The sequence below is a fragment of the Seriola lalandi genome, unplaced genomic scaffold, assembly GCF_002814215.2.
Source record: "Seriola lalandi dorsalis isolate HSWRI2012SDOR001 ecotype SW California unplaced genomic scaffold, Sedor1 jcf7180002054736, whole genome shotgun sequence".
In the NCBI taxonomy this organism is placed as follows: Eukaryota; Metazoa; Chordata; class Actinopteri; order Carangiformes; family Carangidae; genus Seriola; species Seriola lalandi.
Window position 1 is genome coordinate 2,531,705 of NW_019525289.1, and position 24,251 is coordinate 2,555,955.

Consider the following 24,251-nt stretch of genomic DNA (forward strand, 5'->3'; position numbering starts at 1 on the left):
GGGGGTGGTAGTGGGGAGGGGGCAGAGTGGTACAGAGGATAAGGAAGATGTAGGTACAGGACAAATATCAAGTCCTGAACCACCTCTTCTGCCTCTCCAACTTGTAGATGACAAATCTCTGTGGGCGACTTGCAGAAACACTTCTCCTTTCAGGACAGGCAGAGACAGGAAAATAGATGCAATGTCAGAACATATTTAGAGTGTGGTATTTCTTGATGAAATAATACACACTGTAAATACGCATTCTGAATGAAGACATAGGTTACAGATCAGAAAGTTGCAAGATGTAGGTAAAAAAGACAAACTCGAAATGGGAGAGGTGTTTCTGTGCTTCTGCATGCTATTGAGTTTTTGTTGTTGGTGTTTTTTGCTTCTTGTTTCATGTTCTTTAATCTGCTCATCCTCTCACTAACTAAACCATTAATTAGCTCCCATTTCCTATCACTTTCTTACACATGGTCATGCCTAAGATGTGGATCCGTCTCCTGTCCTGGGGATTTATTTGCTTTCACATTTTCCAACTTTGAGCATGATTGCATCCATCCATACTGTTCTTATGAACTCTTAGATCATGTGATGTCATAGCAGGGTGCACAGTTTTCATGCTTAACACCCATGTTACTTGCACAGCCGTCATTTTTAGCTTTAAAGAAAGGGTCGCTGTACTTATACTTTCATTATTCGAAGCCCATTCTGCTTTCTATACTGTAATTTGTTTTCAGTCATTTAAATTGCATCAAGAAACAATAACAGCCATCACTACTAACTGGTTTGAAAGTGTATTCTTTACGGACTGAAAGGTCCTCAGTACTGATCTTGTTGAAATGTTCACATACTCCTCCTGGCATGACATTTGCGCGGCTGGCTCTACTACTCAAAATATAACATGAAATATACAACAGTGTTTATATTTCCTGTAGCATTAGTCGCCATATCGTTATCAACTTCATTCCTAACCCATAACCGAGTCTATTAACTCCGCATGTGACTCGAACATCCTGACATGCACGAGCCTCTAAGAAAGCAAATTTCAAAGCTCATACTCCTGACATCCAGCGCCCCATCAGAGCACGTCTTTACAACAGCAGCAGCCACCCACCAACCACCCACCCACCCCATGCCCATCAGCCAAGTCCACATGCCCTCCCTGTGGTGTCCTCCTTATCCCATGCTCTCCCTGGAAACATCCACACCTGCACATGGGTTCCTAGTGCCATCTCTTTCCCTCTGTGTCATCTCTCCTTGCTGTTGAGCTATCTGTTCACCACATCATTTTAACGGGCAGGAATCATGAACGCAAGCTATGTTTTCTCAATCCTTTTTGTTTTTTCTTCTCATTTGAGTCTGTGATGTAATCGGTAATCTCGCTCTGTTGTCCAATCAAATAATGAGTAATTGTGATTTTCTTCTCTAAGCCAGTGATTCATTAACCCAATCAACAGTACTGCTACAGCCACGATTGTTTCCAGACTCAAGTTGGCAGGGAATGAGAGAACAGAGGTTGTGTTGGTGTGTTTCAACCCTGTGTGTGTGTTCAGTAGTCCAACAGTTCTCCCTCCTTGAAATTACCTGTCTGTGGTCTGTGCTTCCATCATATTGTTTCATATTTGATTGTTTTGTTGACTTGCATTGTGTTTTTCTTCTCCCTTATACTCACGTTGTGCCCTGTGTATCATGAATGTGGCTCCCCCTTGCACGTGGTGCTCTGAATGTTGGTTCCAGGTCTGAGGAAGAAGAACCTGTCTCCTGGTGCTGTGGAGACGGAAGTGCGCGGCATCTCTGGCGTTGACTTGTTTGGTGCCTCAGATGCTGTCGTCAAGCATGTCCTTGAGGTGAGCAGCATCTTTTACACATACGGTTTCAGTTATATTGTGTAGCCAGACGTGTGTGAGCCGTTGGAAGGAATCAAACAGAAAATGATAGATAAGTGATAGAAGATTCCTCTTCTGCCCAAGGTGCTGTGCTCACCTCAAACCTCTTTTAAAAATTCATTTATCTGTGTCCATTCATTTTCAGGAAGGAACATTTTAACTGTAATGATCTTCTGAGTGAAGCTACAGTAAAATCCTCTCATTAATCATTAAATCCATCATTTCCACTGAAAAGCCAAAGAAAAACAAGTGAGCATTGTAAAGAGATTTTCCAAATGGTCGCTGACTTCCAAGTGTCGGTCCTGTTAATGGAAAATACCATGAATGGGGTTTGATTTAAATTACATCATGTTCTTCTGTGTTGTTTTTGAGTCCTGAATTATATTGCTTCTCAAGGCCGAGAGATGTCCAGACTAAGGAAATAGAATTATATCTCCTGGTCTGGGTTTTAACATCAATAAATCAATAACAATAGCTGCAAGCAATGGAAAATCATGACACAAGCACAGTCACACATCTTTGGACTTCTCTGGAGCTGGTAGTGAAGGTGACAAAGGATAAAAATTTCAGCACCTTAGGGAATCTATAATGTACTTTTCCTGTACCTTTTAATAAACATGAACATTTTTCCATAAACCTAAAAATGATGAAAGATTTTATTTTGCTGTATTTTGACATTAAATTAAATTTCTTCCAAAGAGGGCCGTTGGTGTTTTAGTGTTCACTACGGCTTCAGTCCTTGCCTTCAGTGCTTGCACAGGTGATGGATTTTTTTTTTGTTTGGATTTGTATGACTTGAGGTTGTGTGTCTGTGTCCAGGGTCACGACCGGGGGGTCAATTGGGCAGCCTTCCACCCCAGCATGCCTCTCATCGTGTCTGGAGCTGATGACAGGCAGGTCAAGATCTGGAGAATGAATGGTGAGTGACGTTACACAGGACTAGTTGGCAATCCACTATCAACCTTTTGCCCCGTGTCCATTAAAAGTCAAATGCTACTGACAGTTTTTGATTTTATTATTTGTGTTTTAGATCAAAAATAAAAGTAAGGGTCCATCATCATTCAGGAACACCTGATAAGTAAACTCGCTTTACACCCTTTTTATCTCTTCTAACACCTCTTTCTTCCCCGGTCCAGAATCCAAGGCATGGGAGCTGGATACATGCCGCGGTCACTACAACAACGTGTCCTGTGCCGTCTTCCACCCACGTCAGGAGCTCATCCTGTCCAACTCCGAGGACAAGAGCATCCGGGTGTGGGACATGTCCAAGAGGACTGGAGTGCAGACCTTCCGTCGGGACCACGATCGCTTCTGGGTGCTGGGGGCTCACCCAAACCTCAACCTGTTTGCTGCAGGTGAGTTGTGACACCGGTCTGTATCTGAACATGTTCAACAAAATCATAATCTTGGTATTCTCGACAAGGAAATTACACTTGTTGTGCCTTTAAGAGAAAATGACTTTTTATTAAGGGATTGTCATGCAAAGGGAAGATTGTAATCCATTTACAATTGACCTTAATATGTCAACTTATATTTAAAATTAAAAACGTAATAATCTTGTTGCTTTGTTTTACATTTCAGAGTAAAACTATTGTTCTTCCTGAAAACAGGATTTCTGGACTCTATGCCGTCTTTGTCGTGCCAGAAATAAAGCATATAAAGCCCCTAAGCACAGAGGAAGCAAGATGTCTTACTTTGGTGACTGCTAGTATTATATTTGACTGATAGTATTAAGAAGACACTGATCAGCAACAGCAAAAGAGCAGATATGTAATTTCTCCAAAAGGAAAGAACATAAAATATGTATATATGTGTATGTATGATTATTTCACTAAAAGATGGTCTGGTGTATGTTCTTTAGGCCATGACAGCGGCATGATTGTGTTCAAGCTGGAGCGCGAGCGTCCGGCATACGCCGTGCACGGTAACATGCTGTACTACGTCAAGGATCGCTTCCTTCGGCAGCTGGACTTCAACAGCAGCAAGGACACTGCCGTCATGCAGCTACGCAGGTAGCTATCTTCTAGTGGTAGAAGCGTGCAGTGAAACATCTCGCCTCTCATTCTGAAAGGTCTTGTGGAAATATTTTGATATGAGAGATTGTAACACGTTGTTTTGCTTGTATCTTGTCCAAGTGGGTCAAAGTTTCCAGTGTTCAGCATGTCTTACAACCCTGCTGAGAACGCCGTCCTGCTCTGCACTGTAAGTACCTCTCAATCAAAACACACTTGCACACTAATCTCTCACTGTATATACAGATGCTTATATTTATGGAGTATGTGTTTAATGCAATACTCTGTGTGTCCTGCAGAGGGCGACCAACCTGGAGAACAGCACCTATGACTTGTACTCTATTCCCAAAGAAAGTGACTCTCAGAACCCTGATGGTACTAAAACCTCAAATCCCAAATCTTATACCTTTTCCCTCAAATGTTGCTTTTTAAACTGAGATATATTTGTCATTCAAGATGTTGATGATGATGATGATGATGATGCCCAGTTGAATCCCTTTTAAATGTACTGCACTTAGTGACCAAAGTAACACAGTTCCCGTCTTTTCTCAGCTCCGGAGGGGAAGAGATCCTCAGGTCTGACAGCAGTCTGGGTGGCCAGGAACAGATTCGCCGTCCTGGACCGGATGCACTCTGTAAGTCCATTTACAGGTTTACAAAGTAGGGAAATGTATTGAAAAAGAACAGAGGGGCATTGGTCTTTAAATCAAGTCAAAGATCTGATAAAGAGTTTTGAAACTTAGTTTAGACAGGCTGAAATAGCTAATCATAGGGATGTAAGTTTTAAATATTTTTCTTTGTGTGTTTTATATTTCTTCAAATACATATACAGTTTAATTCATGATAATAATACCAATTTTCGAGAGGAGAAAGTCTTGATTGTTTATCAAGCAAATTTTAGGTATTCACATTCCAAGATGATGAAGTTACACATCAACTCTTCTGAAATGATCCCCCTCTCCTTTGCAGCTGCTGATTAAGAACTTGAAGAACGAAATTGTGAAGAAAGTTCAGGTGCCAAGCTGCGAGGAAATATTTTACGCAGGGACGGGCTCGCTGCTGCTGCGCGATGCCGACGGCGTCACGCTGTTCGACGTTCAGCAGAAACGCTCCCTGGCCACCGTCAAGATTGCCAAGGTCAAGTACGTGGTGTGGAGCGCCGACACCAGCCACGTGGCTCTGCTTGCTAAACACGGTGAGTAGATAAGATGAATATCTGCAGGTACAGGCAAGGATACTTATCAGAGAGGCACAACATCTTTATCTTGTTTGTGCTGCCATGGCTGAAGCACTGAAACGTTTCTAACTCACTCAGCCGTGAGCTGTGTTTAAACAGACTTATAATAAGCAGGGACAGGCAGTAATTTGATTTCACCCACGCACATCATGACTCCAGTAAAGTAATTTTCTCGGGGTTGTGGTAATGAACTGGTAAACCACACAAATTCATACACAACACAGCAAATAGAATTATTTTGTCCAGGGGCAAAATCTCCTGCTCTCATTTCCCCTTTTTGCATCAATTTTTGCTTCAAAGAAACTTGTGGGGGGAAAATGGTGTCATTGATTCAAACTGCAAAAACACATTTCAAGACCTCTAATGCCAGTTCTCAGCTGATCAAAGAAAGTTCAAACTTGACGTTAAGCTCTTTAGAAAAGAAAAAAAAAAAGAATCTTCCCTCTTTTCGTCCTGCAGCCATCATGATCTGCAACCGTAAACTGGAGAGCCTCTGCAACATTCATGAGAACATCAGAGTGAAGAGTGGAGCCTGGGACGAGAGTGGAGTCTTCATCTACACCACCTCCAACCACATCAAATACGCCCTCACCTCTGGGTATGAGCTGCTGAGAAATGCTGTATCACCTAACACTCGCCTGCATTTTAATTCCGATCAGTAAACTAGACATGTAGAACAGAGGAAGATCTTGCTGAGAAAGCACCAGAATGGCTGGAGGTGTAAACTGATCAAGCCAAAATGTAAATGCTTGACTGACTGGTGGTTGGCACACGTTTTCCAGTTGCTGTCAGCTGTGACTGACCTCATTTTAAAGATGAAAGAGGTTTTTTTTTTTTAAGTGCAGAGGCACCAGATGCAGAGGCTACATGAGTGCTTGTTAGACCATGTTAAAAACAAATTTGTGCTCTTTAGAAGGTAAGTCTAAGTTCCCTTCACCACAAAGACTTGACTCATCGCACACTTCTACCTTCAGAAACTTGATGTGCAGCAGAGGGGATTACCTCATTTCAGTTCTGAACAGACTTGGCATGTTGTCAGCAAACTGGTGGTTGTTGCTGAACAGAAATACACTTTATTCGTCCACATATATGGCTTTACATTAGAAAGCCAGAGGGCCTTACTCATCAATTCGTGATGGTTTGTTTTTTCTTTTCTTTTTTTTTTTCTGAAAAACTCTTAAAATGCTACTTTCATTGTGTCCCTGCAGTGATCATGGCATCATCAGGACCCTGGACCTGCCCATCTATGTGACCCGTGTGAGAGGCAACAGTGTTTACTGCCTGGACAGGGAGTGTAGGCCGCGTGTCCTCACCATCGACCCCACGGAGTACCGCTTCAAACTGGCCCTGGTCAACCGCAAATACGATGAGGCGAGTCTGTGATGATTGCTGTTTGTGTGAATGTGAATATGAAAGACATTTTTTACTTTGTATTGGCACTGATTTCGTTCCCACACATGCTAGTTCTGATATCATTACTGTTACGGTTTTCCCCTCCAGGTGCTTCACATGGTGCGTAACGCCAAGCTGGTGGGCCAGTCCATCATTGCCTACCTGCAGAAGAAGGGCTACCCTGAGGTGGCGCTGCACTTTGTCAAAGATGAGAAGACACGCTTTAGTCTGGCTCTGGAGTGTGGCAACATTGAGGTGTGTTGCTGTTAGACAAACTGTATAATTAGGACACAGTATCTAATTTACCACATGTACCTTTTACTGAATTATATTCTGTAATGTTTTTTGTTTATGCACATATGTTTACATATATGTTGATGCTGCTATATTTTCTGATATGCAAAAATTACCTCTAGAATAATATTTTCACTCGTTTGTGTTGTCCCTCTGTTGTCGGCTCAGTTTTTTTCATGAGATAGTTAAAATACTCTATTTTTTTTCCCATCATTTCTTTCACTGAATACTTCCAGGTGGCGCTGGAGGCAGCCAAGGCCCTGGATGAGCGCAGCTGCTGGGAGCGTCTGGGCGAGGCAGCGCTGCTGCAGGGTCACCACCAGGTCGTGGAAATGTGCTACCAGAGGACCAAGAACTTTGACAAGCTCACCTTCCTGTACCTCATCACTGGCAATCTGGCCAAGCTGCGCAAGATGATGAAGATCGGTGAGTGGTGGAGACTGTAGTAAAGGATGTGCTGTGTTTTCATCATGTCTTGAGTGTCAGTCACCTTATAGTACATCTAATATCTGTGTTCTCTTTATGTGTAGCTGAGATCAGAAAGGACATGAGCGGTCACTACCAGGCAGCTCTCTACCTGGGAGACGTCAGTGAGAGGGTCCGCATCTTGAAGAACTGTGGACAGAGTGAGTTAAAAATCATTCAAAATTAACAGTTAGGTTCAATAGGAAGCGTTTCCTTTCTTTTACATTGTTAACAAACAAACAAAGAGCCAACTCATGCAACTGTTTGTGTGCATGTTTGCAGAGTCTCTGGCTTACCTGACTGCAGCCACCCACGGGCTGGACGAAGAGGCTGAGGCGCTAAAGGAGACCTTTGACCCAGAAAAGGAGACGGTGTGTTGGGAAAAGATTCTCTCACTGTAAAGTCACTCTTTGTTCTTTGATAAATACATTATTTTAAAGATATAATAATGGTGGATCTTGTCTCATAGGTTCCAGAGGTTGATCCAAATGCACAGCTGCTGCAGCCTCCTCCACCCATCAACCCTCTGGACACCAACTGGCCTCTGCTGACTGTATCAAAGGGCTTCTTTGAGGGAGCCATTGCAGCGAAGGGTGAGTCATCAGCCTTGACACATGACAGATGCACATATACATGACGTGTGTATTCAGAATATGTATATATGCATGCCTATATATGGAGTGTCCATGTTCCTTTCAAGAAAGGCCATTGATTAATTGTGACAAGTTTCAGTTAACTGCTGTCCTGATGTACACCAGTGAGAAGTGTTTTTCATTTTTAAAATGCACTGAAACTCAAAAATAAAATGAGATCACCCGTGGAAACATGTGGCCAGAGTGAGAACATTGTTTTCTCTCTTGTAGGGAAGGCAGGTCAGATGGCCGCCGATCTGGACATGGAAGCTCCAGGAGGCGAGGGCTGGGGAGACGATGCTGAGCTTCAGCTGGATGAAGGTGAATTGATTTTAAAAATATTTTGACCTGACCTTTTAGTGAGTAGAATGGGCCACACCATCAATACAGCAGCGGTGTAGAAATTGTATAAAAGAATTCTCTCTCCCATTATTCTCTGTGTCTCAGATGGTTTCATGGATGCCCAGGAAGGATTAGGGGATGAAGGAGTGGTGAGAGAGGAGGGAGGAGGCTGGGAGGTGGAGGAAGACCTGGACCTTCCTCCAGAGCTGGTGAGAGGAGCTTCATCATTACAAATCCTTTCAGGATTGAAACAGGGGCCTCTGAGCTTCTGAATCTTCTTACCGGTGTAGCTCACTGTTGATGGTAAATTTTGAATTGTCTCATTACAACATCTTTCTTTTGATTCTAACCATCAGGACATTCCAGCTGGTGCAGGTGGAGGAGCGGAAGATGGCTTCTTTGTCCCACCGACCAAGGGCATGAGTCCGACCCAGATGTGGTGCAACAACTCCCAGCTGCCAGTGGACCACGTCCTGGCTGGCTCCTTCGAAACAGCCATGAGAGTATGTTATCAACGTGATATCAATTTGTATTTTTCGCTTTTTATTTTATATTACTCTTTTAAATAAACAATGTATATAAAATTGCCTGAGGTTGTGGCCAGTCACTAATTGGACATCATTCCCCTTCTGTACCACAGCTGCTCCACGACCAGGTGGGAGTTGTGAACTTTGGCCCATACAAGTCGCTGTTCATGCAGACTCTGTCCAGAGGCCGCACCTGTTACCTGGCACTGCCTTCCCTGCCCTGCCTGCGCAGCCATCCCCAGAGGAACTGGAAGGTACAGCTGTTACTTTTGTTCTTAATAACAATCACAGTAGGTTTGTCTGGTTTTTGCAGTGATGTACATTTATTGTCTATTTTTCTTTGTAGGTGTTCGCTTTGCAATAACATTTTTAATAAATCATAAATATAATGAATTTTTTTTTAAGGACTGTGGGGCGAAGCAGGGTCTGCCTGCTGTGGGCCTGCGCCTCTCCGACCTCATCTCCCGCCTGCAGCAGTGCTACCAGCTGACCACTGCTGGGCGCTTTGAGGAAGCTGTCGAGCGCTTTAGAGCCATCCTGCTTTCTGTGCCCCTGCTGGTGGTTGATAACAAGCAGGAAATTGCAGAGGTGAGCGCCGGACCTACTTTGAATTGCAGTCAGTTCAAATGTACACTTAGAAATGTGAGTGTATTAAATGTGCTTGTTTCGCCTTTGTGATTGGGATTTGTGTGTGTTTCAGGCTCAGCAGCTGATCACAATTTGCAGAGAGTACATAGTGGGTCTGACCATGGAGACAGAGAGGAAGAAGCTGCCTAAAGACACACTGGAACAGCAGAAGAGGCTGTGTGAGGTAAAAATCTGGGCTGTGCCTTAATTGAGTATCAAAGCTGTTGTCATAGTCTAAGTTTAGACCTTGTGATTAATTATGATACATTTGTTTCATTCCTCAGCTTCATTTTCTGACTTGTGTGTGTTTTTTTCCCTTGCAGATGGCTGCTTATTTCACCCACTGTAATCTCCAGCCCGTCCACATGGTGCTGGTGTTGCGTACAGCTCTGAACCTCTTCTTCAAACTGCGTAACTTCAAGACAGCTGCCGGCTTTGCACGACGCCTGCTGGAACTGGGGCCGAAGCCAGATGTTGCACAGCAGGTTGGTTGTGCGACATCTATAGATTAATTGACTTGGATATGATATTAAAGGCTTCATTTTTAAATGGAAAGAACATGACGGTTTTCTCATCTCTTATCGTTACGTTGAATCTTTCCCTGCCTTTCAGACTCGCAAGATTTTGGCTGCTTGTGAGAAGACCTTGACAGACGCCCACCAGTTGAACTATGACCCCCACAATCCATTTGACCTGTGCGGTGCCTCTTTTGTCCCCCTGTACCGTGGACGCCCTGTTGAGAAGTGCCCTCTGTCTGGAGCCTGCTACTGTCCTACATACAAAGGCCAGATCTGCAGGGTCACACAGGTAGGTCCAGACAGATAAAAAAATTTGTCTCAATATTAACGACAGATGCACAATTTAGAAGCAAGTGTTGTTGTACACTAAGAGATGAAAGTTTTCACTCAGTACCCATTTTATTAGGTACACCGGTACAGTCTAACATAATCCAAACTGTTCTGCCATAAAGTCTACTTTTCAATGAAGGACAAAAAAGTAGAAACACCTCATATTATTTAGTCCAGCACTTTAACCATGGGGCATCTTGGTGGCTGTGTGGGTATATTCATTAAAATAATAACAAAACACCAAATAGAGAAATAGATTAGTTAGTGATTATATTAAACTTTTTCCCTCTTGTAACCTTTAACCTTTCATTTCACCTCATTTTCCAGGTGACAGAGATTGGTAAGGATGTGATCGGCCTGCGTGTGAGTCCACTTCAGTTCCGTTAAGAGGACGTGGAGAAGAAGAATCTGTTCAGCGAAACACCTCCGCACTCTGTAGAAATAATACAATTATTGACATGAGAAATTAAAGCATAGATATATGTTTGCTCACAGTGGTGTGAAACCTATTAAATCCTTTCAACAATCTTAATTCCATGCACCATATATCCTGCTAAAAAGCTTTTTCTTGTATCTGCTGCTGCGTCCTTTCTGTGCTGTGGCTTTATTAGAGCTGTAAACCTGTCTTCTCTCTTCTGACTTGTATGAGATGAATAATTCAAAGTGAGCAGCACTGCTCTGTGTATCTGGTGGAAAAATAAAAATACTCGGGATTGAATGGAAATGTTTTGATTCCTGTGGTGTTTTTGATGTGTGATTGATGCTCTTGGTGTTAGACTTTGTGGTTAATAAAAAGAAGGAGGGTGGATTTGCTGTGTATATGAAAGTGCCACAGGAAAAATCAAAGTGCACCACAGGACTGAGTCATCGCGGTGATAGAGTACGGACTTGTCTCTTTCCTTGGATTGTGTGACTTTTCTCCTGTAAAACGTGGTGGCGTGTTTGGAGGAGAAATTTTAGTTTGCTGCAGATATTTATGTCTTAGTTGAATTGAAAGTAATTAAAAAAATACAGAAAAAATATAACGAACCCAAAGGTGCCATTTTACCGGAGACCGTAGACTGGGTTTGGTAGGTCTCTTCTTTTCTCTGGGGCGGAACCGAACAGCTGAAGCCGGACGTTTCCAATGTCAACACTTCCTGTTGTGTTTTTCAGCTTTTCAAACCAGGAAGATGGATTCGCTATCGAACAAATGGATGATTCATTTACTAGTTTGTTGGTTTTTCATCGGTAAGTTGTATCCTAACAGTGCTGAATGTGTGTGTAGGTCAATTTTTTAACGAGCAAATGGTTTTTTTTGTGTCTGTCGGTTTGCTAGATGGACTTCTTTGTGCTCGGAGCTAGCCGAATGCTAGGCTAGCCTTGTTCGGCTTTAATCTCCATTGCTGGCTTTTTATACAAGTTTTACAATGGAGTCCGATGTTGCAACAATCCTTAACCTATTTCCATCAACTGGAATTTCGGAAATTATCGTAAGCCTCTTTTTATTAAGTCTTTTCGGCGACTCTTTTATGTCTGCCCCCTTGATATGAGTAACTCAGCATCAGCGTGACTGCTCGTGATCCCGAGCTGCGGCCGCCCGAAGCTAAAGGGATTAGATGTTACAACTTCATGCCAAATTATATTTATATTCTGTAGTGTTTTAATGTTCAAGTTAAGTCTCTTTCACATCTTTAGGGTGCCCAAGTAAGTAAGTTGTAAGTAGCTTACAACTGATTCACCAAAGCAGAAATGTATTCGAATTAAAACGGGTTTCTGTTTCACATTTGTCCTGTTGCTGTGCTTTGGTGTGAAAAGGATGTGGGAACAACAGGTGGACCAGTTGTTTTAATTTTTAACAATTCCTTAAATTCAAACAGTAGTTGAAAAAAGTTAAATCCTTATAGTTTAACATGTATCTATGTTAGTGTGGACAAAGCAGCATTACATTGCCAATATTTTTGAAAGGGACTAGCTGTGTTTTTCCTTCAGATAAGAGAAATTCATATACCACACTCGTTGAATCATTAAAATAAGAGGACACATTATTTTCTTATATAGTGCCAAGTTGTTAAGAAACGAATACAGCCTACATGGGAAATCTACCCAGATCTTTTACTTAAATAAACATAACAAAAATCATTTGTTGCAAGTGAAAATCCTACATTCAAGATTTTACTTGATTAAAAGCAGAAAGGCGTAAAAGCAAAATGTACTTCAAGTATTATAGTAAAAGTACAGAATGGCTCCTCTCAGAGTGTGAAATTATATTTGTAATATCATTAGTGATGCTTTTATTTTTTTGAGCAGCATTTTAATGTTACTGCTTGTTGAGTTGAAGCTCATTTTAATTACTTTATAGATTATGTTGGACAGTTAAATATATACAACAGTATCATATTTTATGATTTGATTATATGTTTTGAGATATTATGGGGCAGAAATACCTTCACCATTGATAAGCCATGATTTGGCCTCTCATTATTGACAACTTTATGTTTTTAATGGAAAGCCATCATACAGCATTACACTATTAAATAGGAGTTCCAGTGTTATTTTCACACTTTGAAAACTGTGTTCATTTTAATTAATTACAAGAACATGCTGATGATGGGCAGTAGCTGCATTAGGGCATTAAAGGGTTTGATAAACTGAATGAGAAACAAGTTAGACCTACACAGTCATTTTACTTTCCCTGCCGTGTCATGTCAGAGGTCACAGTCTGGTACACAACAACATGCCTAGAGGTAATAGAGCTCAGATATCTGGTTCAAGGACACTGCACCAGGGATTAAATCCAGGTTCACTTAAAGGCCGTCTCTCCAGTGTCTGTAACACCATGCTGCTCAGGTTACCATACATAATCATTTTTTAAAGAAACATTTGTGAAGAGATTCTCAATGAATGCAAACAAGATGCAAAAAATACTAATAATAGGAATAGTTGGAATGATAAAATCCATATACGAACAAGAAATTAGCATTGTGTGTTTTTAGTTGTGAGAGATTGAACACAGCTAAGTCCTCCAGTTTTTACCTCTGTATGAAGTTGCCTTGGTCACAAATATGACCCAATGTCAAACTGTTCTCTCGTTCAGTTGTTACAGTGCTTTTTTTCCCCTAGCAGGTGTCAGCTGTAATTCAGTGGAAAAGAAGATTTATGTGGAACTCAATAACACTGTCCCATGTGTGCGACTCCTCAATGCAACACATCAGATAGGCTGCCAGTGTGAGTAGAGCAACAAACTAAAGTGATGTTTAGTGCTCATCATGAGTGTCCACGATGAATCTTACATTTGTTTGTTGCAGTTTGCAGTGCCTTAAATGTACAGCGTGTCTTATAGCCCCTCTTTGCATCTTTCTTTCACTTGTTTGTAGGAAAAAACAAAATCTACTAAAAGCAGTGTTTTAAAAGAATTTTCTTTGTGGTTTGGAGATGCACATTTTCTTTGTGGCTTTGAGGGTTAGAAACAAATTTCCAAAGAACATCAAAAGCCACAAGATGCAGATAAAGACAGGCGCTGTCTGTAATAATTGCTTGCTTATCAAAAGCTGCAAGAATAAAGCGTGAACCTTTGTCATACTACAAAAGCCACAGCAGCAGCACTTTGCTTTGCTGCATCAAAACGTTTCATCCCAGAACCTTTCCAGTAATGAGACGAGGCCCAGTGGGCACTCGTGGACAGACAGGCTCTGATACAGCTGTTATACCTCGTGTCACGGATGTTGATACTTAATTTCCTCTTTCTGATTCCAGCCTCTTTGTCAGGTAATGTGGGTGTCCTCCATGTGCTGGAGTCAGAGGAAAACCTGGACTGGGTCCTGCGGTCTGGTCGCAATCCTCCTTATATGGTCATCCTGGAGTCTCCGCTCTTTACCAGGTACAGTTAACATGTCTCACCCTGCAGAGGGAGCAGCTACAGTCATTCTTAATGACAGTTAATCTTGCTCTCTGTCTTCTGGGGCACACCTACTGACACAGTGAAGCTTTGACTGAAAAATTATATTTGCCTATTTATTATCATGTAAAAATTCATATAAAATAGTTAATTAGTGGATTAGACAGTAATTAAAATCCTGCAAGTGTTAGTTGCAATAATTCCTAACCTTTCTTTCAATTATGTAAATTCTTTTCTGTTTAGAGAAGCAGACAGGTGAGAAGTTCAAACGTCAGTCATAAGTTGCAGTAATGTGCAGTAAATTTGGCAGATTTTACCCGTCTGACCCTGAGGAAAGAAACTTGAACCACATTTGAAACCCATGTCTGACTTGTATTTATACTTGTGTCGTCTCCCCCGACCTGTGCCGACTGTCTACCCGTCAGATCCATCATGATGAAGCTGAAGAACGGCTCCAGCAGGGTGGCAGGCGTCGCTGTTGTGGTGCCAAACGCAAACCCAGCTGAGGGCTTCTCTCCACACACCACCTGTCCCAACGAGAACACAGGTGGGTGGGGATTTGCGAGCTACGACTCGTCCTTCAGAAGTTACCCGAGTTACAGGAATAAATTTTAGTTTTATGATCCTAGGAAGGCGAATCTTTCCAAGTCACAAGCTGTGGTCGGTTCAGATTTGAGGTTAGCTGAATGATTTCTGAAATGTTGCAGTGTCACCAGTTAATCATGTCTGTCCTCACAGCAGAGATTTAATGTCTCAGTGTTTTATGTTTCTTCCAAGGATGGAGGAAGTATTCACTCAGGTAGAAGTAGCAGCGCCACAGTATTTTCTATAGTGTTGGGCAGTGTCATGATAACGGTGAATCATGTTTTATTAACCTATTATAAATATTTTATGAGCTCTTAATCTAAAAAGTAACTGTAGTTACTGGTGGTTTTAAATTCAAGGCTGCACATGTGTCTGTAGTTTGTATGTTTTCAAGATTTGCATTAGACACAATACAGAATGTCAGACAGTACATTGGCTTTAAAAAGCTAAGCTTCATGTTTTATTATTTTACAGCGTTTCATTGTTGTGTATGAACACATGTTGTTTTGATACTGATCAACAGAAAAATGAATAATTAATAAGAAAGAATAAAACATGAAATGTCCCAGGGGGGTGCTACTTTTTATAGACACTGTAGATGCTTTTCAGTTGCATTAAGTTAAACACCATGAGAGTTTTTTTTACTTCCACTTATTTATTTTGAAGAAACTTACTCATGCAGTGCGCGCTTCACGAGTGCCTGCTTTTGTGTTGCGGCTGCTGATGTTTTCTCTGTGTATTTCCCTCAGGTGTTTATTCAGATACCTACGATCCAGCCATGGCACACTGTAACGTGACAAAGTGGAACCCCTTGGGAAACGGCTTGTCCTACGAGGAGTTTGACTTCCCCATCTTCTCTCTCAAAGATGACAACGACACTCAGGTCATACGACAGGTAATTATAACGTCACATATTTTGTCTGTTAATCCCATTTGTACATACAGGTGCTGCATCGTTCAACTTTGTTCCCACTGCTCAAAGTGGCTGTCTAATAGTTCTCCGGTTGCCTCTGGTGTTGGAGAACAGAAAGGTTTTCATGTAGTAGAATCTGATCTGAACTTGTCTCAGTGGCGGTTGAGATTAGGAATGATGCCACTGAAGCTGTTTCAGCTGCACTCGAGATCATCTTCATGTAGGGCATGTTGTGGCACATTATGTGGAGATGATTTATCACTACCCACAAAGCATTTGCTGCTTTTCCACCGCTGTATGTGACAAAAACACACAGATCGTATTACATAGGTTTTAGACATCCTCCTCTGAGGTAATACAAGTGTGCAAATGGCTCTATTCCTCAGTGGGCGTTATGTTTTCACAGATTATAGTGAACACAGAACGACTGACCTGCAGCTTTCAGTTCTGTCTTTTTCTCAGCTTTCAGTTCAAGCTCACTGATAATGGCGGACTGTGCATTTAAAGTTCTCTTATATTGCTCTGTGACGGACTGTGTTGGTGGCTTTGTGTTTTCTGAAACTTTTCAGTCCAGCGGTTGTATTCATGATAGATAGATAGCTAGATAGCTAGATAGATAGATAGATAGATAGATAGATAGATAGATAGATAGATAGATAGATAGATAGATAGATAAATACTTTATTATCCCCAGGGGGAGGTTTGACTTGGACTCTACAAAGCGGGACCCGTCAGCACATATAGGCACATAACACATAAACATAACAGAAATGTTATGTTTTATTTAACATAAAACACAAGTTTAAAAGATTGTGGTTGGTGTCTGGCCTGATGAAATGTCAGGGTAGACGGGGGAAACTGTAAAGTGACAGTTTCAGGTTTGATCCCCAAAGCAGCTGCTGTGTCAAAATGAGAAATTTAGTCCCAGACAGGGTTGTTAGTGTTACTGTGGTCAAACGTGCCAATGTCCTCGTGAGCAGGGAGCCAGACCCAGTTGTATATGTTTCAACCTGTTCTAATGAATGAAAACTATTTGTGACTCACGGAAATATTATAAAGTAATCTTGGTTTCTATAGCTGTAAAAAAAAAAAAAAAAACACACACTCAAAGAGATTTCATATTTGTACGCTTTTCTTTTCTCTGTTCCCAGTGCTACTTGGACCACAACCGTCCCATGAACGGCAGCACTCCTCAGTACCCGCTGTGCGCTATGCAGCTTTACTCCCACATGTCAGCCGTCACCGACACAGCCACCTGCATGAGAAGAAATGACATTAACTTCAGCATCAGCCCAGGTATTTACACAACATGAATAAACTGTATGCGTGATATAAGCAGCAGTGTATATCACAATTTTGTCAGGAAGAGAATCTTATAAGAAAATCAGTTCAATTCTAACCGATGTCCGTTTTTGTTTTGGTTTTTTTTATTCTGTGTGACTTTTCAGAGATGGTCTGCGACCCACTGGGTGACTATAATGTTTGGGCGTCCACCAGGCCGCTCAACAACACAGCCAAGGGCCACAAGATGTGGGAGAGTGTAGTCATCGCAGCAGCCAGGGTGAGTTGCTGGAAAGAGTCCTTCTGAGTTTAAGCAAAAGTGATAAAATAGGCTCATTCCAATGTTGCCTTACAGTCCAACAGTTGTTACCTATTAGCGTGCAGATGCTCATGTAAGATTGTGAAAAGCATTAAACTTTCTGCTCCCAGTATCTGCAGTGATCTCACTCAAGCGAAGTCCAAGCCAAGGAAATTTTATTGGGCATTTTCACCATTTTCAGACATTTTGTTAACCACAAGATGAGTCAGTTAATTAAGTAAATAACCAGCAGATTACTTCAAATAATCATTAGTTACAGCCCTACATTACACTGAGTACAATGTATTGTGCTGTAGGTAAACCAAAAGGCAAGATGGTCTACATTTGTGGAGTTTGTGGCCACATTTTTACTTATGGAATAATGAAAACAGGTCATGACAAGTGGAACTACTTACCTAGATAAGACCCCTGCTTGATGGATCTCCTCCGCTCTCCTCTCCTCTGCAGCTGGACAGCAGGTCTTTTTTCTCCAACGTCGCTCCAGGAGCAGAGAGTGGAGTCTCGGGGTTCATCACCCTGCTGGCGGCCGCTCACGCTCTGCGTAACCCCACCCAAGAGGCCCCGCCTAACCGCACCATCCTCTACACCTTCTTCCAAGGGGTCAGTTGTTTACACCCTGTTGTATGCACCACTGTGTTTGATCAACGGGCTAAATTACATTTAGTCTGGAGTGCGCTACCAGCCTTACTCATGTTTCTTTGAACTTCTTGTTTGACTGTTTGACCACAGGAAGCCTTTGACTACATCGGCAGTTCCAGGATGGTGTATGACATGCAGAACAATCAGTTTGCAGTGGACCTGGACAATGTTCACTCAGTGCTGGAGATTGGACAGGTGTGTGTTCTCGACTTTTCCAGTAACTTCTGTGTGTGTCGACCTGCATCTACGACCAAATTTTAAGGGGGAATGCGTCTTTAAAGTAACTTCACTACAAGGAGATTTGCTTGATCTTTTCTTACCGTGTGAGCTGTACATCATGTTTGTGTGTGTGTATATTTGGTGTAGTGTGTCAGTTTGTTGAATTGTCTCACCATAGGTGGGACTTCGTGCTGACTCCAGAGTGTGGCTTCACACTGACCCCGTGTCTCGGAGGAACAGCAGTGTCAATAAAGAGGTTTGTATATTTAAGTTTCCTTTCTTCCCATTCAGTTCTGATCTGCCACCACCGAAAAACATGTCCCGTCGCTCCTGGAGAAAATGGGATTTTAGATATATAGCATAATAATCATTAGTTGAACCTAATGGAAAGGATAATTAAATTGTAATAAATCAAAACAAAATCAAAATTCTATTACTCCAAAGCCTCTAAAATTGAAATAACTTCATCAAATATTGAAAACTATATGGAAAATGTCCTTCAGCACTGTTGTTATGGGAAATATTATGAAATCTGCAACAAAAAAGATGTTACTTGAGGGGCCAAATTAAGGGATTTCTGAGTTGATGATTAACTGTAAAAACCACCACAAATTTAAAGATATTAAATTAAATATGACAGTCCTGGATGTAAAAGAGGAAACTACAAAAACAACTTGTGTATTATGTATAACCTTTTTTTTTTTCTCTCAATATATTGTTTCAGGTGGAGGAGCTCATCAATAACTTGCACTTGGCCGCCACAAATTTAAGTGTCTCGACACAAGCGCCCAATTTCTCTCAGCCGCTCCCGCCCTCGTCCTTCCAGCGTTTCCTGCGAGCTCGGCCAATCCCCGGTGTCGTTCTTGAGGATCACCAGTCTGCGTACACCAACAGGTGACTCGGGGATTCTTAAGCTACAGAGCTACACACTTTAACTATTCATCATGATGGTAGAATCGGTAACTTGTTGTTTTTTCTGCTCTCTGTGCAGGTTCTATGAGAGTATGTATGATAACGGAGAAAACTTGAACATAACTTACCCACCAAACCTGACGCCAGAGGAGCAACTGGAATTTGTCACCGACACTGCTAAGGTATTGCTATTAACTACCGATTACTACCAATGCAATGCACAACCCGGCCTGCTCTTGTGGCTGGTAATAAAAACTCTCTTGGATGAAACACCAATATGTTCCTTTTTTCTTTTTTTTTTTTTAGGATAGGATAATTCAGAAAATGTAATATGATCCTGCTTTCAATATTTAATGTGTATAATGTGTTTTTGCATTTTTGATGCTTCTATTTCCAGAACTTGATACAGATATTGTCGAGCAGCTCTAATAGATATTTTCTTTATTTCTCCTCATGGTTCTTTCAGGCTTTGACTGAAGTTGCCACCTTGGTTGCTCGGGCTCTGTACAAACAGGCAGGAGGAGCAGAGTCCATGCTGAGCAACATTAAGGCAGATCCTCAAATAGTAAGACTGTTTGATTTTATTTCTTGAGTAAATACGTAGGTTTCAAGCTTTCCAGCTCATCTACCCGTTCATTGTTTCTATATGAAGTACCTTTTCCCCGTCTCATCGCCACCTTTTCCTTTGACAAATATCTGAAATATCACAGCCGTCCTCAACCTGAAGAGTATTTCTTCCACTTTTCTGACACTGATGCCTTAAGATCATTTTCTGTTTGTTGTGCTTGTTTTTGATTTATTATTTACTTTACTTTCTTCTTATATATTTACTTTCTACTTCAGTTTGAGACGTGCCTTTTTAAATAATTTATCATTATTTCAAAAACAAAAAAAACAACAACAAAGGTTTTACTTGTGCTTTTCTGTGACACATTTTTCTCAGTGAGTGTTTCCTCTGGCAGGAGTGACACTGAAGTCTGTTTCTTGTTTCTGTCTCTCAGGTGACCCAGCTGCTCTACGGTTTCCTCGTCCGGTCAAATAACTCCTGGTTCCAGCAAATAGTCTCCCCCGACTTGACGAGTCATCTGAGTAAGTCGGGATAAAAACAAACTAAACTAGATTCATAAAAAGTGTTGATAAATAATTGCTATTGTTAATTGTACTGTTAATATATAATAAATAATTTTGATGCTGCTGGGGAAATGATGAATATCACAATTGTACTTGAGTATGTTTGCGTCAGATGGGCACCTTTATTATTACCCATGTGGGGGAAGAGCAGAGGAAACTCAGTGTCTTCTGTTTTCTTCCTCCCAGTTGACAGGCCCCTAAACTTCTACGTCGGCGTGATCCAGCAGTCCAGCGAACCCACTCTCCTGGTCCAGTATCTGCTGGCTAACCTGACCGGCAGCACCGTCAACGTCACCAAGGACAACTGCCAGAGCCAGAGGGAGGATGAGGAGGACAAAAAGAGCAAACATGTAGGACATATGGTCGTCTCCCTGTTATTGAATTACCTTGATAAGATTTGGTTTTTATTCAATCTGAGAGAAATTATATTATAACAAAAAAAAAAGACTGGTCGAGAACACACCTTTAAGAAAGGAAATTAAAAAGACAGAAAAAACAGTATAATGGAGGGAATAAGAGAAGCGTTGACAGCTGCAACTAATTATGTTCATTCATTAATTTTCATTATCATGTAATCAAGTATTTTATTAACTAGTTAGCTAATTATTTGTATATAAAAAGTCACAAAGTAGAGAGACATGTCTGTCTGAAGTTTCCAGAGTCACGGCTTCAAAATTGCTAAAACAGTCCAGAATCCGAAGATATTTAATTTACTTTCATTTAAATCAAAGAGAAGCAGCAGGTTTTCACATTTGACACATTGAAACCAGTAAATCTTTGATTTTTTGCTTGTAAAAAGGATTTAAGTGATTATTAATCAATTATCAAAAAAGTTGCAGACTCATTTTGATGATTCATTTCAGCTGAAGAAATGTTATTAGCTAAACTATAAACCTGTGGTTTGTAAACAGTGGACAACACGAGATATAAAAGAAGACAAAGTGACATCACGATGTTAAAGTCTGGCTTTAATAATGATTTTTTTGTTAAGTAGGGTCATTTTTAAAAAGAAATAAAGACGGAATAATATATTTATTTCCTCTCTCCACCACCCTGTGACCTTTCCTGACTCCTCCCTCAGATGTACTACTACATGTGGGTTCAGGGGGCGGCGCCTCCCAACAGCACACAGAGAGAGGGTTTCTGTGTCCGCTCCACTGCTCGTCTCTCCAAAGCCGTGTCCCCGGCGTTTGACCTGCGGCAGTTCACCTCCAAAGATTATTCAACGTGGACGGAGTCCAGGTGGAAGTTCATCAAGGGACGCATATTCCTGGTGGCCAGTCATGAACTGGAGGTAACCCCGCCATTTTGCTCGTCAGCATCAGAGACAATCCTCAGATTTATCCAGATCCAAATAAATGCTGATGTTGCTACATGTCTGCTGGATGTTTTGATTAATTAGGGCACTGTTTGTTAGCAGATTCACAACAACAACTTTAGAAGGTGTATGTCAGTGGTTTTTTTTTTTATGTATTTGTTGAAGCAAGATGAAGACAAACACAGTGAAAACATAACGAGGTGTAATAAAACACAACATAACAGAACATAACATAACAAGACATGATATGACAGCTTACATTACTGCAGAGAGAGACTGACAGCTTCTTGTTATTGCTATATATTTCGATGACATATATTGTGATTTATTGAGAGGGAGAGAAAAAAAATAATGGTGCTTGAATGTGTTGTTTTGCACCAATAAAAAATATGATTAAGGAAAACAAACTTGCAAACCCTGCTGTATGATCCTTTAACTTTTCCATGTAATTTTTCTTCTTCCAGATGTTGACGCTGGGTGTGGGCATCGGCGTGCTGCTCACGTCCTTCCTGCTGACGTATTTCATCAGTTCAAAGGCCGACATACTCTTCAGCTCGGGGAGGGAACCCACCAACGCCACCTACTGATCCGAGCGGCGGCGACGCAGGCCCACGACCACTACTACTACCATCACTACTACTACTACTTCTATCCCAACCCGACATGGACAGGTCCTTTTTCTTTACAACACACACCACGAGTAGGTACACAGACGGGTTAGACAGTGGGGGGGGGGTTATTAGAGGACGATGACGACGACGACGACTCTGTTTATGGACTCACTCAGGTGAGGCGTGACATGACGACTGGACTGGACCGGACTGGATTGGCCTGGATGGATCTGGACTCATCAGGGTCAAAAAACACTGGTCAGGCACCAGAGGGCCTTCCCAGTGGGAATGATGTTTATATTTCTTTTATTTTTATTTTTATTTTTTTTCCCTTTTTATTGTCAAAGAATGATTTGTTTACTGTGTCATGGGATAGTAACTAATCAATGAGCATTGTTTATTTGAGTGTGTGTGTGTGTGTGTGTGTGTGTGTGTGTGTGTGTGTGTGTGTGTGTGTGTGTGAGAGAGCACGCTTTATATGAGGATTGCAAGTATACTGTAGCCGTCTTCTCTGTCATGTAGTTAACTTATCACTCAGCTCTAATGATGAGAAACCACTTTATGAGTCAGTGAACAAGTAGTAACATTTAAATTCAAGGTTCTGCAAAATCTGGAAATGTGTGGTGAGATTTCCTTTTTTTTTTTTTTGAGAAGTTCAAGCTCCTGGGAATTTGATAAAAATCATGTGAATTTTTAGAAAAATTATCAAAAATATTTATATTATTCAATCCCAGTACACGTATAACTACACTTATATGTAGTTGTTGACCCACTGCAAGTTCACATATTGTGATATTTGTGTGGAGAAGAAGAGTTTCCCAAATCTACAAGATCCTGGAGTGGCTGACAAACACTTTATTTCATATCGATCAGCTGCCAAAATCTTCAGATCCAGTCAGAAAATCTTCTGTTTTGACAGTGAACATGCGCTGGTACTCTGGCTGTGCATCTTTCTCGGTTCGTATCTTTTCCACAAGGTTTCTTTTAATCATAACTTCTGAAAAATTGTGACAACACACAAGAGGTTTTAATTTTTGTTGATGAGTGTTCATTTACTGGCTGGAATCAATGACCAATTGTGATGCCTTGATGAAGAAATAAACATTGCTTCTTTTCCAGTTTTTCTCTTTTAGTGGTTTGACTTAAACAGAAAACAAAGAAATGAGATTTGAGAACACAAAGAATTAGGATAGTATGGCCTCCACTTATTTTTCTTATGATGCTGACATGTTTTGGCAAACCAGCCTTTGTCAGAGCACAGCAAGATGATATCATTCTCCTTTTATAGAGAATAAGCAACCAGGCGGGAGGTGTGTAGAGGTACAACAATATACAGGAGATACTTCAACAAAAGTCATCTCTTTACTATCTCTAATAAAGGCTTCCTTTATAAAATGCAGCAGCATGAGAAATGAAATGGTGACGTGAGGCCATGATATTGGGATTTCACTTTCCACAAACAGTTCAGAAGCTCCTGTTACTTTGGCAAAGCACTTTAAAAAAAACGCTGTTTGCAAACCAGAGAGTCTAAAATGTCCTCAATCACCTCATTACAACCCTTAAACATAGTGTGTCAGTGATTTGTTTTTTCCCCCTTCTCATGGCCTTAAAGAGGTGAAACTATCCAGTATTTCACAGGAAGCAAAGAGCAGAGAAAAGACAAATAAAAACCTTATTTTGTGCAGAAGGACTGCTGTATGTTTTTTTTTCTTTGTTCTTATCCAGTTAATCATCTTGTGAACCCTTGGAGCGGTCCTGACCCGCAGGTCGGGAACCACTAATCTTGGCTAAAACCCTGTAAAAGTATTTGATTTACCTAATTAAATTGTAAATCTGAAATTCAGTTTTTAAAGGGGGGTGAAATAGTCGAGGTCTCAATCAGCTGATTGTGCAGAGAAATACTGTGGAAAGTCTAAAGTTACATCCTTACATGTTATGAAGACACGGGTCTTTTCCACTTATCTTGATGAAACTTTCAGGCTTCAGTATATAATTGTATGAATGTGTTTGATCAAACAGTATGATTTGATCAGTCACCTGAAAAGAACACAAATGATCTGCTTCTCCCTTAATAATTAAGAACTACAGTAGTTGTTTTGAGCTATTAATGAGATACAAAGACTCATCCATCACATATACAACAGCAGTGAAATGCTTAGTCAGCATCTCCATAGACTGTGCAAAGTTCAAGTACCATAA

At 41.1% G+C, this 24,251-nt stretch overlaps 2 protein-coding genes across 3 annotated transcripts in view; both read left to right on the forward strand.

Moving 5' to 3' along the window:
• The window catches only part of copa (COPI coat complex subunit alpha), a 13,046-nt gene extending 2,075 nt beyond the window's left edge, over positions 1–10,971 (forward strand). The window contains exons 7-30 of the mRNA XM_023424426.2: positions 1,723–1,832; positions 2,691–2,790; positions 3,008–3,226; positions 3,733–3,883; positions 4,007–4,073; positions 4,183–4,258; positions 4,436–4,518; positions 4,853–5,078; positions 5,580–5,718; positions 6,329–6,491; positions 6,621–6,767; positions 7,043–7,232; positions 7,337–7,432; positions 7,554–7,642; positions 7,741–7,864; positions 8,135–8,224; positions 8,351–8,454; positions 8,602–8,748; positions 8,886–9,026; positions 9,178–9,360; positions 9,473–9,583; positions 9,723–9,884; positions 10,012–10,206; positions 10,575–10,971. Coding sequence (XP_023280194.1) covers positions 1,723–1,832; positions 2,691–2,790; positions 3,008–3,226; positions 3,733–3,883; positions 4,007–4,073; positions 4,183–4,258; positions 4,436–4,518; positions 4,853–5,078; positions 5,580–5,718; positions 6,329–6,491; positions 6,621–6,767; positions 7,043–7,232; positions 7,337–7,432; positions 7,554–7,642; positions 7,741–7,864; positions 8,135–8,224; positions 8,351–8,454; positions 8,602–8,748; positions 8,886–9,026; positions 9,178–9,360; positions 9,473–9,583; positions 9,723–9,884; positions 10,012–10,206; positions 10,575–10,634 — 3,173 coding nt within the window. The 3' untranslated portion in view covers positions 10,635–10,971. The remainder of the gene's footprint in view (positions 1–1,722; positions 1,833–2,690; positions 2,791–3,007; positions 3,227–3,732; positions 3,884–4,006; positions 4,074–4,182; positions 4,259–4,435; positions 4,519–4,852; positions 5,079–5,579; positions 5,719–6,328; positions 6,492–6,620; positions 6,768–7,042; positions 7,233–7,336; positions 7,433–7,553; positions 7,643–7,740; positions 7,865–8,134; positions 8,225–8,350; positions 8,455–8,601; positions 8,749–8,885; positions 9,027–9,177; positions 9,361–9,472; positions 9,584–9,722; positions 9,885–10,011; positions 10,207–10,574) is intronic.
• Positions 10,972–11,337: 366 nt separating this feature from the next.
• ncstn (nicastrin) lies at positions 11,338–23,170 on the forward strand. 2 transcript variants are annotated; one of them, XM_023424431.2, is made up of 17 exons: positions 11,338–11,477; positions 13,350–13,454; positions 13,983–14,106; positions 14,550–14,671; positions 15,459–15,604; positions 16,774–16,918; positions 17,071–17,183; positions 17,670–17,822; positions 17,952–18,056; positions 18,259–18,336; positions 18,805–18,974; positions 19,072–19,174; positions 19,459–19,557; positions 19,994–20,081; positions 20,310–20,473; positions 21,205–21,417; positions 21,906–23,170. In XM_023424431.2, exons 1-17 carry the CDS (start codon positions 11,420–11,422, stop codon positions 22,026–22,028), a joined length of 2,109 nt encoding a protein of 702 aa, XP_023280199.1. In that variant the 5' UTR covers positions 11,338–11,419; the 3' UTR covers positions 22,029–23,170. The 2 variants fall into 2 exon arrangements, with proteins under 2 accessions (XP_023280199.1, XP_023280200.1); XM_023424432.2 differs by having other exon boundaries at positions 11,352–11,477; positions 13,353–13,454.
• The last annotated feature ends 1,081 nt before the right edge of the window (positions 23,171–24,251 follow it).

Bases quoted from the DNA above. Each gene is read 5' to 3' on its own strand.
- ncstn (XM_023424431.2), top strand. From the start codon at position 11,420: ATGGATTCGCTATCGAACAAATGGATGATTCATTTACTAGTTTGTTGG. The intron at 14,107-14,549 runs GTACAGTTAACA...TCTACCCGTCAG, and splicing joins GAGTCTCCGCTCTTTACCAG to ATCCATCATGATGAAGCTGA. The intron at 15,605-16,773 runs GTAATTATAACG...CTCTGTTCCCAG, and splicing joins ACACTCAGGTCATACGACAG to TGCTACTTGGACCACAACCG.